Source organism: Pleurodeles waltl, chromosome 11 (assembly GCF_031143425.1).
Source record: "Pleurodeles waltl isolate 20211129_DDA chromosome 11, aPleWal1.hap1.20221129, whole genome shotgun sequence".
Taxonomy (NCBI): Eukaryota; Metazoa; Chordata; class Amphibia; order Caudata; family Salamandridae; genus Pleurodeles; species Pleurodeles waltl.
The window spans coordinates 716,206,094-716,220,921 of NC_090450.1; the positions used below are offsets into that span (position 1 = coordinate 716,206,094).

The window sequence follows — 14,828 nt, forward strand, 5'->3', positions numbered from 1 at the left end:
TCTCCCCTCCACCTCCCCCTGCCTTCCTATGTTTCTTCAGCCTTCTGCTCCCTTCCCATTATTAATCACTCCTTTGTTCGTAGAGCATCACAACTTTCATATCATCAACCTCTGCCTTTCATGTCTTGTGTTCTAAAGCAACGGTTCTTGACCTTTAGACTTCTGTGGACCCTCAATGAATCACCACTCATCGCCCAGGGGGCCTGCCCTACGTCATTTCAACGATGTGAACCTCAAAGCAATATACAAAAATACAGAAAAAGTACACATAAAACAAATAGGTAAATTATTATTTACTGAATTCACAAACAAAAATATATACAAAAAATCGTAATTTTAATGGGCAAGTTGATTGGAGTTTTTTATTATAAAAGATGAAGTTAATTAATGGAATCTAGCATCTCACTGTCTTTTTTGCTCATAATGCATGATCTCTTTTTGTTGGTGTATACCAGTGCGTCAATTGAGGCCACCAATCATCCGTACTAAATGATGTTTGCTGTACTTCCATTGGTCCCCTGACTCATGCCGAGGATACCAACTAAATGTTTAGCATGCAATTTCACTTTTTCAAATTTACAGAGTTGTAACATTTTAAACTTTACATTTTGCTTATCATGTATAAAACTTTATAAATCTGCTTCCATTGTTTTTGAATTTTTATTAAACCGTCGCAAACCCCCAGGGGTCCAGTGAGAGGTTAAGAAACGTTGTTCTAAACATTAATTGTGTTCTTCCTTTCATCCCTATTGCGCATGCTTACTAATCACACAAGCGCACAAAGGTGAACCTCCAACAGTTATAAACAAGTCCCTGTCCACTTCCCCCACCTTCCTCCCTCCCAGCACCCCAAACTCTAGATGCTTCATCCTCGTCTGTACTTCTGAACCTTGGACCAATCGCATATCGCTTCCTCCTCCTCACTACCCAACACATCCTGTCCTTTCGATCCTGCCATATCAAGATCTTCAACTTTTACCGTCATCCTCATTCACCACGTGTTCTTTTCCATTTTCATTCCACGTCCAGTGGTTTCACCTTCACTGCCAACTCACAATAATATGACTTTCTCCATTAGTACAGCAAGAGAAAAGCGCAGAGATGACCCATCAACAAATCGAACGATCTCCCTAAATAGAGGTAATTTCCACTGCCTGTTCATTGACCGCATTATTAAAAACGTTACTTGGAAATGGCCACTGCTTAGTACTAACTAAAGCCGTTTCTCTGGTATACAAGACTACTCACAGTCACTGCACCAACAAGAAAGTAAGAAGGTTCTTTTTGGTATACAATGGTTCCATCAATCCAAAAATCACTCCTCTCTTTCGCTCACAACTCAAACAGATGTAGCCTAACTCTTTATGCATCGTATATCTATCTACTAATTTATATAGCAAACATTTTATATGGAAGAGTAAGTCTTACCCTACTGCAATAAAACGATCCAACATACACATTTGTGGAATTGTCTGTACTTTGACTGATAGGAACGACCTTCGTATCACCAAATCATTCATTACCAACCAAAGAGGTCTACAACTTCATCTATGGGCCTGATTACAACTTTGGAGGACGGTGTTAAACCGTCCCAAAAGTGGCGGATATACCACCTACCGTATTACGAGTTCCATAGGATATAATGGACTCGTAATACGGTAGGTGGTATATCCTCCACTTTTGGGACGGTTTAACACCATCCTCCAAAGTTGTAATCAGGCCCTAAGTGTCTTTGGGCCCACACATACCTCGGAGCAGTGGGTAGATGCTATATTTGCAATACAGGGGCCAATATACAGCTTAAACATTATAGATTTCCTCGGAGTAACCACCACACAATCCCATTAGATGTCAAACTACCATCCAAAGACAAATCTCCTACCAGGAACAAATGTGTGTCTTCATGTGCAGCCTGTCCATTGCTGCCTGTACAAAACATATTCAATGACAATAACACAGCTAAAGTGGAGACATGATAACGAATTAAAAACAAAAACAACTTAAATGTGCAGGCTATGGGTAGAACCGCAGTTCAAAACTGCACAACAGCTAAGCAATCCCTTATTCGCACACGAGATGCAATCATCATGACTTCACCATGAATGTGACCAATGTAATTACAAAGGTCACAAATAATCATACACATAAGATTATATCTCTTGAGTATGCACTACAAGGGGAAACATTTTGCACATGGGAAAATGTGTATCTCAATGTAATAGTGTATTTGGTGCTGTAAAGAAGCTTTTATCCAATGTCTTTGCTTTTATCTGCATCATGCATCTGTGATCATGTTAAGAAGGTCGTGGTACGTGCTGTATGAAACAACAAACATAGGTTAGTGACAAAGTTGGTTGTGTGTGAGCACGGACTCAACATTGTGATCTTACGAGTCTTATGGTCACAGTTCCCCGCACCTGCCATCTCTTTAGATCAAAGCTTCCGGTTTTATTATACTTATTTTTTGGCAATGCTAGCTGTATTTATCCATTTGTACTTTTTTTTTTTTTTTAGAATGTGCCTGTGTTTATCCATACTTATGTTGGACTGTGTGAAAAAATGAAGCTGAAACTAGTGATTTCCTACATATAATTATTAAATCGATAAAAGTACATTCATACCTGAATGCTTCAAAGGTTTCAGGTACATAAATACGCATAGGTTTATAAATCAATACACATGAAAATATGCACATTTTAGTATCAACTGTATGCACTTTTTAAGCTTTTTAGCCCGCATTAGAAAATTCTGCCTTTTTTTAACTCCTTTACCTATAAATCAACACAGTTATTGGCCTGGCGGACAAAAAACAACCAAATTTCTGTTTTAATCTATATTTAATTTAAAAATTAATACAGACAGTAAATAGATGTTTTGCTACCTTTATTTATCTGCAAAAAATCAGTAACAAAAACAGCAAGCCTGACTTTTAATCTTGCTTCTGTAGCTCCCAATGCTACCCCTTCTCATTTACATCCCGACCCACTACACGATTACCCATCCAACCCTATTCTCTTTCACATAGCTACCTCTTGCTCCAGGGGCAAACTGACCTATAGACTCTTTAGGGCTAAATTCATCACAATCCTACATTTTTAGCATGTGCCTCTAGAGCAGCCTTTTACATTCTGCATGCTCTTAACTCACAATCTTCCATGTAAACAAATGCAGGCAACTCATACGTATTTCTTTCTACATGGCTCGAGCTCACAGTATGTAGGGTGGCATAATGGGCATCCTACCTGGGTCGCCCAAGGCGTACGAGTAAGCCGCTCTAAATCAATATGAATCTTTACCCCACTACCTGCACCTCACTGCCACACACTTCTCTCTCTCGCTCGCTCTCAACAACCTTGCTTCTTCTGGTCCTGCCTTCTTACTTCTTCATCACAGCACAGTTCCTCTCTGGACTGAAAAAGTCCTTTTTGAGTCAAGTTTTGAGTATCTACTCCACTTTATGTGTTCTTCTCATCTTGATGTTTACCGGGCTCCGAGTACATAAAAAATCTGAACTGAATGAGCTACTACTGCACAGCTGCCTGGAAACTTGAGACCTCTGAAAAGAATTGTCAAAATAAATAGCTGTAGCAGAAATTATAATTATTTTGATCCTTAATGATAATGTAATAGTGAAGCGAGATTAATTTATGCCTGTAAAAAAATCCAGAATTTATGACTACAGTGCAAGTCCTGTGCAACACTGTATAATGTTTTTATGCCTTCAGTTATCAACCACCAAATCATCTCTTCAGAGATCTCATGTTTTTCAGTTCCAAACAGGAGCTTATTTATTATTTAATTTATTTAGTTTGCAATTGTATGTAGCATGAACAAGGCTCAAGCGCATTAGAGCAATTTACAAGAGACCAGGAGCTCAAACAATCATCACAAACAAGGAAATTAACAACCTTTCAAATAGGATTTTGTGCTCCTTTTTAATGGTGCTGAAACATGAGGTAATACGAAGGACTGGTGGAAAAGAATTCCAATCCATTGTATTACTTGCTGAGAAGGTCTGTTTCATAAAACATTCTTGTTTAAATGTGGGAGGTTCCATGAGAAGGGATTCTGGGTTTTTCGTTCCCTATTAAAAGACAGAGATTTTCAGTTTTGCAGTCAGTTAGAAGGGAGAGAAATTGTATACGGGTTTGCGAGTGGTCAAGGCAGACAAACTGAGCTGAGCTCTTGCATCAATGGACAGCTACTGAAAAGGGTGGTAGAACAGAAGTGATGCAGTCAAATTTCTTTTTGCTTGTAACAATTTGTGTTGCCCCACATAACACCCCTCTTGGGCGGGGGCTGAGCGGGCAGGGAGCACAATGAACATTTGGAAGTCTAGCGAGGGGCAAGTTCACACAGTTCAGTCTGGAGAGGACCTGTGCCTGGACTACAGACCTTAAGTCCTGTGCTGTAATGAGCTAGCTGTCTGCTGCCCCAGTGAAGCCTTAGTTGGTGAAGAGCCCTCTTGGCAATAACAGAGATTTGCCTTTTATAGTTAAGTAGTTTAACAAGGACAAAACCTAGGGATATGGTGTTCTCGGCAGTAGGCTGATTTAATCCAGGAAAAAGGACTACATCCATTCTTGTACAGGAAGGTTGGGTTGGATTTTTTTCTGTGAGATTAGAATGAATGATTTTTTAGTTGGGTTCAATTAAGCTGGTTGTTTAACATCCAATTTTGAACTCTTGCAAATGTGTTAGAGTAGAAGGATGTCGTCATTCAAGGATGCAACCTTCAGATAAATCTAGATATCTTCTGTAAAAGAAATGCTAAGGGATGCCAGAGTTCCTGAAAATCTATTGCACTGGTTCTAAATATAGGATGAACTGATCAGTGAGAGGATTGAGCCCTGCAGAGCCCCCCCCGAAGGCTGACAAATAGGAGGTGAACTAGTTTAGGACTTCCCATTTAATGCTCAGGTCAGGCAATCCAGGTTTCTAGGATTTATGTTTAATGGGATCAAATGAAAAATTCAGAAGTACATGCATAAAGATAAAATAAAAAATGTGCAGGAGCTATTCATGTAGAAGGGTGATGAGGAACCCCGGATTTGACAAAGCAGTCTAGGCTTTTTGCATCTGTCCCTGCAAATTTCAGTACATTTAGTACAGGTGATTGTTATATACTGTAGCATTAGGTGTTCTTACTTTATTTAAAAATATCAACCATAGGGAGTGCTGTAATGGTAGAGAGGGTCAGGGGATGGTTAGTAATGGTGTGTCTGTGTGGGGGTGGGGGCGGGTCGTAGCAGAGGCAGCTCCTGTTGCATGAACAAAGACTTATTTTACATATCAATTTTTTGCAGCTTCGTTCGCAAACACTAATGTCCCGGTGTTCAGAGCAGGTCAACAGAAAGCAGAGAGTGGCTATTTCTGATTTTATATTTGTGGAATGACCTTGGCATTGGACACACTGACACTACCAAGGAGAAATCCCCTGGGTGACAGGCACCACTCCATGGCTGCGCTGCTCAGAATCATTCCTCGCTGTCACGAGGGCTAAGCTCTACAAAGTTACAATCATGCAAGTCCCTAATGGTGCGAGTTCACTGTTGTGGTGTGTGTTATCACAGCTGTTGTTCTCTGGTGAAGGATGGGGCTGCAAGGGACAAGCAAGGCACATACTACACAGAAACTCTCACAAGACCCTGACAGGATCTTTGTGGATCCTCACTCTATGCTCCAGCCAACTATCCTGTAGTTGTTAATACTGCCTTTGCTACTGTCACTCATCTCTAGTTTTCAGATATGCTCCTTTTGCCTTTCATTTGGAAATACTTTTAAAGTCTAAAACAACAAGAAGGCTTTTCATTTGTCGATGTGGGAAAGACGGTAAGTCCTCATCTTTTGTGATGGCAAAAATCCAAATGACAAGTGCTCAGTTAAACAGTATTTTTGCTAGTGGCTGGTCTGCCTGATGTTTCCATCTATATGTGTGGTAGGTGGTGGGCGTTTTTGGATATGGGCAAACTCTGCAGCTGATCTTCTGGGTGCACTCAACACTTCTGAGCCTTTCTACTAGAGGCAGAAATGCAAAGCAATTATTTAATAAATTAGACCGGAATGCTTCAGTAAACCCGATGTCAATTGCACTGTCTGTATTTTTTAGAACACCCCTTTTTAAAGGGAGAAGGAGAATAAGTGTTCCTTTATCATCAAGCAGTGGCTTCTGTATCAAAGTTTAACTGAGCAAGGTACGCACCTCTTATGCTTTCCAGCCCCATCCCTGACTGACTCTTGAACTTCAGATTTTCTTTGCATTCTGGGATTTGCAGCCCTAACTTTATAACAATACAGTCAAGACTAAAAGTCTCAAAAGACAAAGACAGTTGGATTGGATTAGCTACTCGGGCATAAAACTAGCCGACTTGGAGCTCCAGATAAACTATACATTAAAGCAGCAGGATTAAAAAAAGCTTGGCTTAATTTAAACTAATAAATTGGTGATTTATTGTAGGGGGAATGGGTACGTGGAAAAGTGTTCACTTGGGGAACCGCGCTTCATTAACATCCATTATCTAAAGAGTGTATGAATCCCACAAAAGCAAAATCAGCCTTCAGGTCCATCTATGAATTTAAGGTAATTAATGTAGATTTTCCTAGTAATTTATGACGGAAAGTCTTAATTTTATTAAAGACACGGAGGTGAATATTATGCGTTCTTTTCTTACTTTATTTCCAATAGCAGCAGTCAAGAAACTACAACTCCCAAGAGGGTTAGTAACAGACTAACCAATGGGAGTAAAACAAGAACTAATGATAGACCAATCAGCTGAGGCCATAACCATAGAGTGTACACTTGACTGCGAACAGCCCTCTTTTCTTGAACGAGCAAGTCAGAGAGAATCATAAAACAAAGGGTAAATGAGTCCCACAATCGCCAAAGCCAAGGAAACGGAGCAAACTTCTTGAACCACAGCTATAAACCGAGAGAACGATGACGAAGATAGTTGATCTTGAGGAGGTTGCGATGACACATCTTGTGGGTTCTTCTGGAAAGATGCGATGATGGAGCCAGCAGCGTTATCCGGAAGCTGGAGGCAATGCAGGAGTCGCTGGGAGGGAAAGAGAAAGTACATATTAAAAGGTACAGTGGTGGGATAATATTCGCCTCCGTGTCTTTAATAAAATTAAGACTTTCCGTCATAAATTACTAGGAAAATCTACATTTTATGACAAGACCGGAGGCTCTATTATGCGAGTTTAAAGCGTATCAATAACTACTGAAGAAGCAGTTCTAACAGGTTTACAATAGAAAGTTTTGAAAACATTATCGTTAGACCAATCTGCCGACCTGAGAATGTCCTCCAAACTAGATCCCAAAGCGAACGCTTTAGAAGCCATGGCCCCCCTGGAGGAGTGGGCTCCAAAAACAGAAGTGTCAATTCCCGCTAGGGACATAATCAATTTGACCCAACGAGCCAGGGTTGCAGAAGTCACCGGATTGTGGGGTTTGCGAAAGGAAATCAACAGTTGGTTAGAGGAGGACGTTCTCAGGTTAACAGTTCTTTTTTCGTATTCTTTCAAACAAAGACCCACACATAATCTTGGTTTATCGGGGAAAAAAGGGTAGAACACCGAATGTAAATTAGTTTTGGTGCGTTTGGCAATGTGAAATAAAACACCTGAAGGAAGAAACTGGCGAGCGGAGACATCTAGGGACTTAATATCAGAAACTCTTTTGATAGAAATTAGACATAGAAGCATAGTGAGCTTGGCAGACAGCATTTTTAAGGAAAGGTTCGGATTGTCTGGCCAAGAAAGTAGAAGATTCAGAACTAATGAAACATCCCAAACATGGGAGTATTTGGCCGTAGGAGGTTTTGAGAGTTTGACTCCTTTTAAGAGGCGACAAATTAAGGGGTGGATCCCGATAGGTTTGCCATCGATATTAGAATGGTTCATAGATATAGCGGATCTGTAAAGATTGATTGTACGATATGATTTACCCAGACCCGCCTGGGCCGCTAGAAAATTTATAATTAGGTTTAAATCTGCTGAAAAGGGATCGGCACATTTTCCCACACACCAGCTTGACCAAAGAGACCAAGCTGATCTGTAGGCTCGCCTTGTGCCAGGCGCCCATGCATTATTGATGAGCTCTGAAGCTTCTGACGAATAAGGAAGGACCGCTGGGTAGGCCGGAAATGTACCAGGCTGACAGGACTAACGATTTGTTGAGAATCAAATTGTGGGACCATCCGAGAGGATCTAGGAGGAGAGACGGAAATGAAGGGAGTAAGATTGGAAAATCTACCGTGAGTTCGAGGAGGGGTGGAAACCAAACTTGAGATTGCCAAAAGGGGACTAGCAGGACAAGGGACGTCTTTTGACGCCTGACTTGATTTAGTACTCTGTTGATTAGAATGAAAGGAGGGAAGGCGTAATTGAGGGTTCTGGACCAATCCTGTAGAAAGGCGTCTGTAGCTAAGGCCAACGGATCCGGGCACCAACTGAAGAAACGAGGAAGTTGAGAGTTGAGTCTGGATGCAAAAAGATCCACCTGAAAGGGGCCCCATTTCCTTTCTATTTGGCGAAAGACAGAGTGGTGTAATTTCCAATCGCTGGAATCCGAGATATGTCGGGAATGCCAGTCTGCATTGGAGTTCAAAGAGCCTGGGAGATACTCGGCAAGAAGGGAAAATTTGTGGGACAGACAAAACTCCCAGAGGCTCTTGGCCAGAAGAGCAAGGGGTCTGGACCTGGTGCCCCCCAGGTGGTTTATGTAACGAACCGCGGATATGTTGTCCATGCGGAGCAGAATAGAGCAACTTGCTCTGTTTTTCGTAAAACTTCTGATCGCAAAGGAGCCTGCAAGAAGCTCTAAACAATTTATGTGCAATCTGGACTCCTCTGCGGACCATATACCGCCAGTCGATATCGAGCCACAACGGGCGCCCCAACCCGTGAGACTTGCATCTGATTCTAACACAAGATCGGGCACAGAGGAGAAGATGGATCTGCCGTTCCAAGCTTCTAAATGGGATATCCACCATTGGATTTCGAGTTGGGATTCTTGATCTAAAGCCACGAGGTCGGAGAAGGCCAAACCTCGACGAAGATGAAGAATCTTGAGACGCTGGAGGGCACGATAATGAAGAGGTCCTGGGAAGATGGCCTGGATGGAAGAAGAAAGAAGGCCGACGACTCTTGCTAGAGTTCTGAGGGAGATAGAGTCTTTTTGGAGAGTTAAAACTAACTCTTTTTTGATTGCAGAAACCTTGGCACGGGGAAGGAACAGAGATGCCGAAACCGAATCTATTTGGAAGCCTAGAAACTCTATTTGTTGTGAAGGAACCACCACAGATTTTTCGTGATTTATGAGGAAACCGAGCTCTGCCAGGAGAGTAGATGTTAACTGCAGTTGAGTCAGAAGAGAGGATTTGCTTTGATGCATAATTAATATATCGTTGAGGTAGATAATGAGTCTGAAGCCCAGGGATCGAAGGAAGGATACAACAGGTTTTAAGAGCTTCGTGAAACACCACGGAGCCGACGATAGGCCGAAAGGAAGGGAGGAAAAATGATACGTTTTTGAATTCCAAAGAAATTGAAAATATTTTCTGTGAGAAGGATGGATCGGGATGGTCAGGTATGCGTCTTGTAGGTCTAGTCTGACTAGCCAATCGCCTTGGAGCAAAATATCCCCGAGATGGATAATAGTCTCCATCTTGAAATGTCGGTAGACGACAAACTGGTTGAAGGATTTTAGATTGATTACTGGTCTTAGTTTTTTGTTCTTTTTGTGGACGAGAAAGATAGAGCTGAGGAAACCGGAAGAGTCGGGGATGCAACTTTGGATGGCATCTTTTTCTAACAAGGATTGGATTTCCGAAGAAATTAGAGATGACATTTCGAGAGAGAACCTTGGAAGAGGAGGGGGACCTGATTGGTAAGGAGGAGAAAGAAGTTCGATTCGATAACCCTGAATAGTGGAAAGCACCCATGGGTCTGAAGAAATTGACTTCCACTTTTGAAGGAAGAATCGAAGGCGACCTCCCACGGGAGGGCCAGAACATTGGCTTACCTGGGGTATTGGATGATCTGAAGAAGCGCTGGCCGCGATTACGGAAACCCCTTGATCTTTGAGGGTAGAAGTGGGGCTTAAACTCTTGGTTGTAGTAATATGGGGGGTTGGAATATCCTCTGGAGCCTTGGTTTCTATATTGGCGGCCGGTAAAGCGACTCCTACCTCTACCGGCCCGGGAAAAAACACGCTGGTTGAAAACCTTCTTTAGAGATTGTTGGGCTTTGTCAATAGACGAAAAGGTGGAAACAAAACGACTAAGATCCTTAATGAACGAGTCTCCGAAGAGTTTACCATCGGCTTGAATGCCGGGATCCCTGGTAGCTAGATTAGCCAGTTTAGGGTCCATTCTAAGGAGGAGACCCTTACGTCTCTTGTGGATGATAGCTGAGTTAGCGTTGCCCAAAAGGCAAAAGGCTCTTTGGGTCCAAAGAGAAAGGTCCAACAGGTCGATAGGAGAATCCTCCAATCTGGCCGATTCGGCTAAGTCCAGTATTCTTTCTAGAGGACCAACCACGTCGAGGAGTTTATCTTGGCACGTGGTCCAGGCTTTGTCTACCCCTTTCCGGGGATCTTTGCCGTATTTCGTAAAAAATTTGATGAGGGACTCATCAATGGCTGGGGTTACAGTAATGTTAGAGTCCAAAGATGGTCTAGGACATTCGGACTTTAGTTTGGAGCGTGTCTGCTTATCCAAAGGCAGGCGCAGACGGGAAGAAATATATTCAGCTACGTGATCCAAAGGGAACCACTCCGTGGAATTAGGATGGTGAATGAGGGACGAGTCGAACATGGGAACACCCTCTGCGTCAACAACACTGGTCGAGGAGTTACTAGAAGCAAATTTGATACGTTTGGGAGGAGGAGAAGAAGGGGAAAACGTATCATCTGGATTATCTGACAGAGATAATTCGTCCATGTCCTCGTCATCTGTGTCCAAAACCTCTGAAATAACAATCTTATTTGGCGCTAGAATATGTTTCTTTTTTGATTTACCTTTTTGTTTGTGAGGCCGACTTTTTAGCAGAATTCCCCTCCTTAGAAGGAGGCCCGGGAGAAACCAAGTCCTCAGTCTGGTGTGAGGCAAACTCACTCTCTGTATGTGCGCCTTTTGTTATTTTAAAAGAAGAACTTACTTTCCGTTTTCTGCCTTCCCCCGCAGAATGGGCCATAGGGTTGGACACCATGGACATTACTGAACTCTCAATGTTTTTAGACATTGTAACCATAGATGCCTTTAAGGCATTTTTCACTGAGGATTGAATAAATTTGTTTAAATCCTGTTTAAAGGATTCCTCATTCTCCTCAGAGTCAGAGCCTGAAGTTGAATAATCAGGATTCATAATTATCAGTAAATGGGGACGATGACTGAAGAAACAACAGTTGGGAATTCTTGTATAGAGTTGTATAGAGTTGTGGAAATGTAGGGGTTAAAGAGAGAGCAATACGCTCTCTGGTGTATGCGAAAGCTCCTCCCTTGGGGAGGGACCGTGAGGGAGGGCCGGAGATAATAAACAACGCGTCGGGAGAAAGAGGCCGGACCGCCAGGAAATTGGACGGAGTCGGCGCTCCGAGATAGCTGCTTCGAAAGCGCCGGGCGCGCCGGTATGGAAATGCCTCGTCTGTCAGACGCGCGCGGATGCGCTGACAGAACGACACAGGCTGGCAGAACGCGCAGCGGTTAATGCGCGCGCCGGGAAACAACGGCAACCCTAAGGAGCGGGGGGGGGGATAAGTGTGACGCGAAGCGGCAAGGAAGGCGAACACATTAAACCTAGACGGAAAATTACTTCCAAAAAACGATATTCCTACTGAAATATATAAATAGACAAATAAGTAAACGGAAGACCAAAAGAGTGTACTTATCTTGACTGCGAGCAGCAAGAAAAGAGGGCTGTTCGCAGTCAAGTGTACACTCTATGGTTATGGCCTCAGCTGATTGGTCTATCATTAGTTCTTGTTTTACTCCCATTGGTTAGTCTGTTACTAACCCTCTTGGGAGTTGTAGTTTCTTGACTGCTGCTATTGGACATAAAGTAAGAAAATAACGCATAATAGAGCCTCCGGTCTTGTCATAAAATGTAAGTAGGGGCAATAGCAACTTTTTAGAAATGTCAAAGGTGTGCTATGTCAAGCACTAAGTTAACACACATTATTGCTTGAAAAAGCATGATTGGACTGTCAGCAATTTGTGATATATACATGTTCTATTAAAGTGGCACTCAAAGTGTCACACATTAAGACTGCAGATGTCGCTCACGAACACGCTCGAAAATACAATTGTCACATATGCATACTGAAAAATTGGCAGCAGTGCCGGCTTTAGCGCAGGTGGCGCCCAGGTTGACAATCATGTTTGGCATGCTCCCCATGACCTCGGATTCCCTCACTATCACCTGGCAAAACTGCCCCCTCATCACTCCATGGCCCCACTCTCATATACAATTAATTTGTTTTAAAGCTTACGTAAAAGCTGGCTTTACTAATTCAATCAGCTATCCACTTTAAAATAAAGATAGATTATTTGCAGCAGGCATATGAACCCTCTGGGCTACTTTATAGCAATTCAAAACTGCCACTAGACAAAACTCGTGTCTCTCTCTAGCAGGAACATTCATCAAAAGAGTTATCTTGACATATTTTTTGCTTCCTAAAAGCTGGACGTACAATTAATTCCGCGGCATGTGTTTTAAAATAGAAAGTAACTGCTCAACATGGCGCCCCCTCTCAGACCAGTGCCTCCCTTCCTGGTCACGGCCCAGTGCGGCCGCACAAGTCACACCCCCCTAAAGCCGGCCCTGCTTGGCAGCTATGATCTGGCGTTCGAGTCGTTACTCGAATTGGAGATGGAGATTTTTTTTAAGTCATTGAATGCATACATAAGCATTGTTGCAACACACCTAAAATACCTCTATAGTCGAAGTTACTACTGTTTTTGGAAAGTTGTGCATTCAACTTAACCATCCCCACACTGTATCTCAGAGGCCAAGTCACATGTACGTCTAGCTTCCTAAAGATCTGTTCATCTCTTGGTCGCCCGTCCCTCTAAGAGGTCGCCAGCCTTACTGCCCCTTGACATTTTATTATCTGTGACTAGCGGTCTTTTCCAATCCCTGTTTACGGTCTCCATTGCAGCCAACGTTTAGCACCTCACCTAGTTATGAATCTAATTCCCCTGGATTGTCATTGACACTGGACTTGCATTTTGTCCCACTCTCCTCCCTATCTCTCCTCCCCCCATACTCTGCGATCTCAGGCGTATACTCCTGACCCTCACCTGTCTGCAGCCTCCATGGTTCCGAAACTGAGGACAGCTTGTTTGAAAGCGAAAGCATCTGCTTCGGTCCGTGGTTATTCTTCCTGCAGGGCAATTCGCCGCGCCTACATTTCGTGGTTGACACACAACTCTACGCTGTCGCCAACCATAGCAGTCTTTCTTCTAGGAAGGTTTTGGAACTACAATGCTAATGGCAGTATGGAAATTCGTGACGTAAGATTGCCTCTCGTGGCAACGTTCGACTTGTTAAATCCAATGTTATTGTGCTTCGGAACAGCGAACATATGCGCACAAAAAACATCCACATATCTAACGTAATATAGGATTAACTTGCAGTTTTAATTTCATTTCCCAGGAGGAAGAGCAACCTATAATTTTCTCCAGTTTCTGTATCTCCAGGACTATAAACAATCTCCGCTCCAATATGGCCCCTTTCTCTCCATTAGTCTTTCTTCCCTTTCTAAACCCACCGTAGTTAAAATACCGTGATCGTTTCTACACTGTGGCGTCAACAATCTGTTCTCTATGATCCTTCTAGTTTAGCGGGTAGGAAATTAAAAGCACAGTGCAATCCTAGCCATTCTTAAAATGACTGAACGTAGACGCGCTTGTAAATGGAGCTAACAATTTGGTGGCGTCCAGCTGACCATTTTTAATAGGGATTGATACATGCATAATTTCGCTGTCGTCATTTCCACTGCTTTCGAGAATACATCAAGGCTCAGTCAATTTCAAGGTGACTTAATAGGCTCAATCTAATTAGCAGCGTACTTTTGAAACACAAATAGGATAAACAGAGTTTATGCTAAGATCTTGACCTTCTGTTATGCTTTTCTCATGAGTTCAATTTTAAGCGCTAGCCTGAGCAATACGCATAAACTACGAAGCCGAGCATCCTTTGGGAGATAAAACTACAAATGAAAAGCCAGTATGTAAAAGTGTGTGGATCTATATGTATTTATGTATTTATTTATTTTGTGATTTTATGTAGTGCGGAATGTCTTGGAGGCAACAGAGTGTTTCATAATAAACCCTGAACATAACAATAAGAAATAGAATATATACAGATACAGTTAAAGGTGGAGTGATCACAGGGTTAGTCTCGCTCAACAGTCATGGATCAAACAGTTATATTTCTCTGGAGGGGTGAGAAGAAATTCTGTTTTTACCGGGTTTAGTTTGAGGTGGTTGATTGTCACCCAAGCTTGAATTCGATAGAGGGAGTTGAATAGGCAGATTAAGTCTTCCGAGCATGAGACCATCAAGTAGATTTAGGTGTTGTCCACATACAGATGGAAGAGGACTCCTGAGGATGGTGCAGAGGGGTTCGAGGTAGAGGTTGAAAAGGGTCAGGGAGAGAATTGAACCTTGGGGAGCTCCTTGTTACAGGCAGACTGGGTTTGAGACAGCATTCACAATTTTTACTATTTGGGAGCAGTTTGTGAGGTATAAGGTGAACTATGCAGCACAAAACTTTGTTAGATTTAATGGAAAAGGTGCTCGTCACCAATTTGTTTTCCAACT

The 14,828-nt window shown here is 42.5% G+C and overlaps 1 protein-coding gene across 1 annotated transcript in view; it reads right to left on the bottom strand.

Annotated features, from left to right (window-relative positions):
* LOC138266052 (E3 ubiquitin-protein ligase MARCHF5-like) overlaps positions 1-13,463 on the bottom strand; it is a 65,298-nt gene extending 51,835 nt beyond the window's left edge. Inside the window, exon 1 of the mRNA XM_069214392.1 lies at positions 13,305-13,463. Coding sequence (XP_069070493.1) covers positions 13,305-13,321 — 17 coding nt within the window. The 5' untranslated portion in view covers positions 13,322-13,463. The remainder of the gene's footprint in view (positions 1-13,304) is intronic.
* Between the last annotated feature and the right edge of the window lie 1,365 nt (positions 13,464-14,828).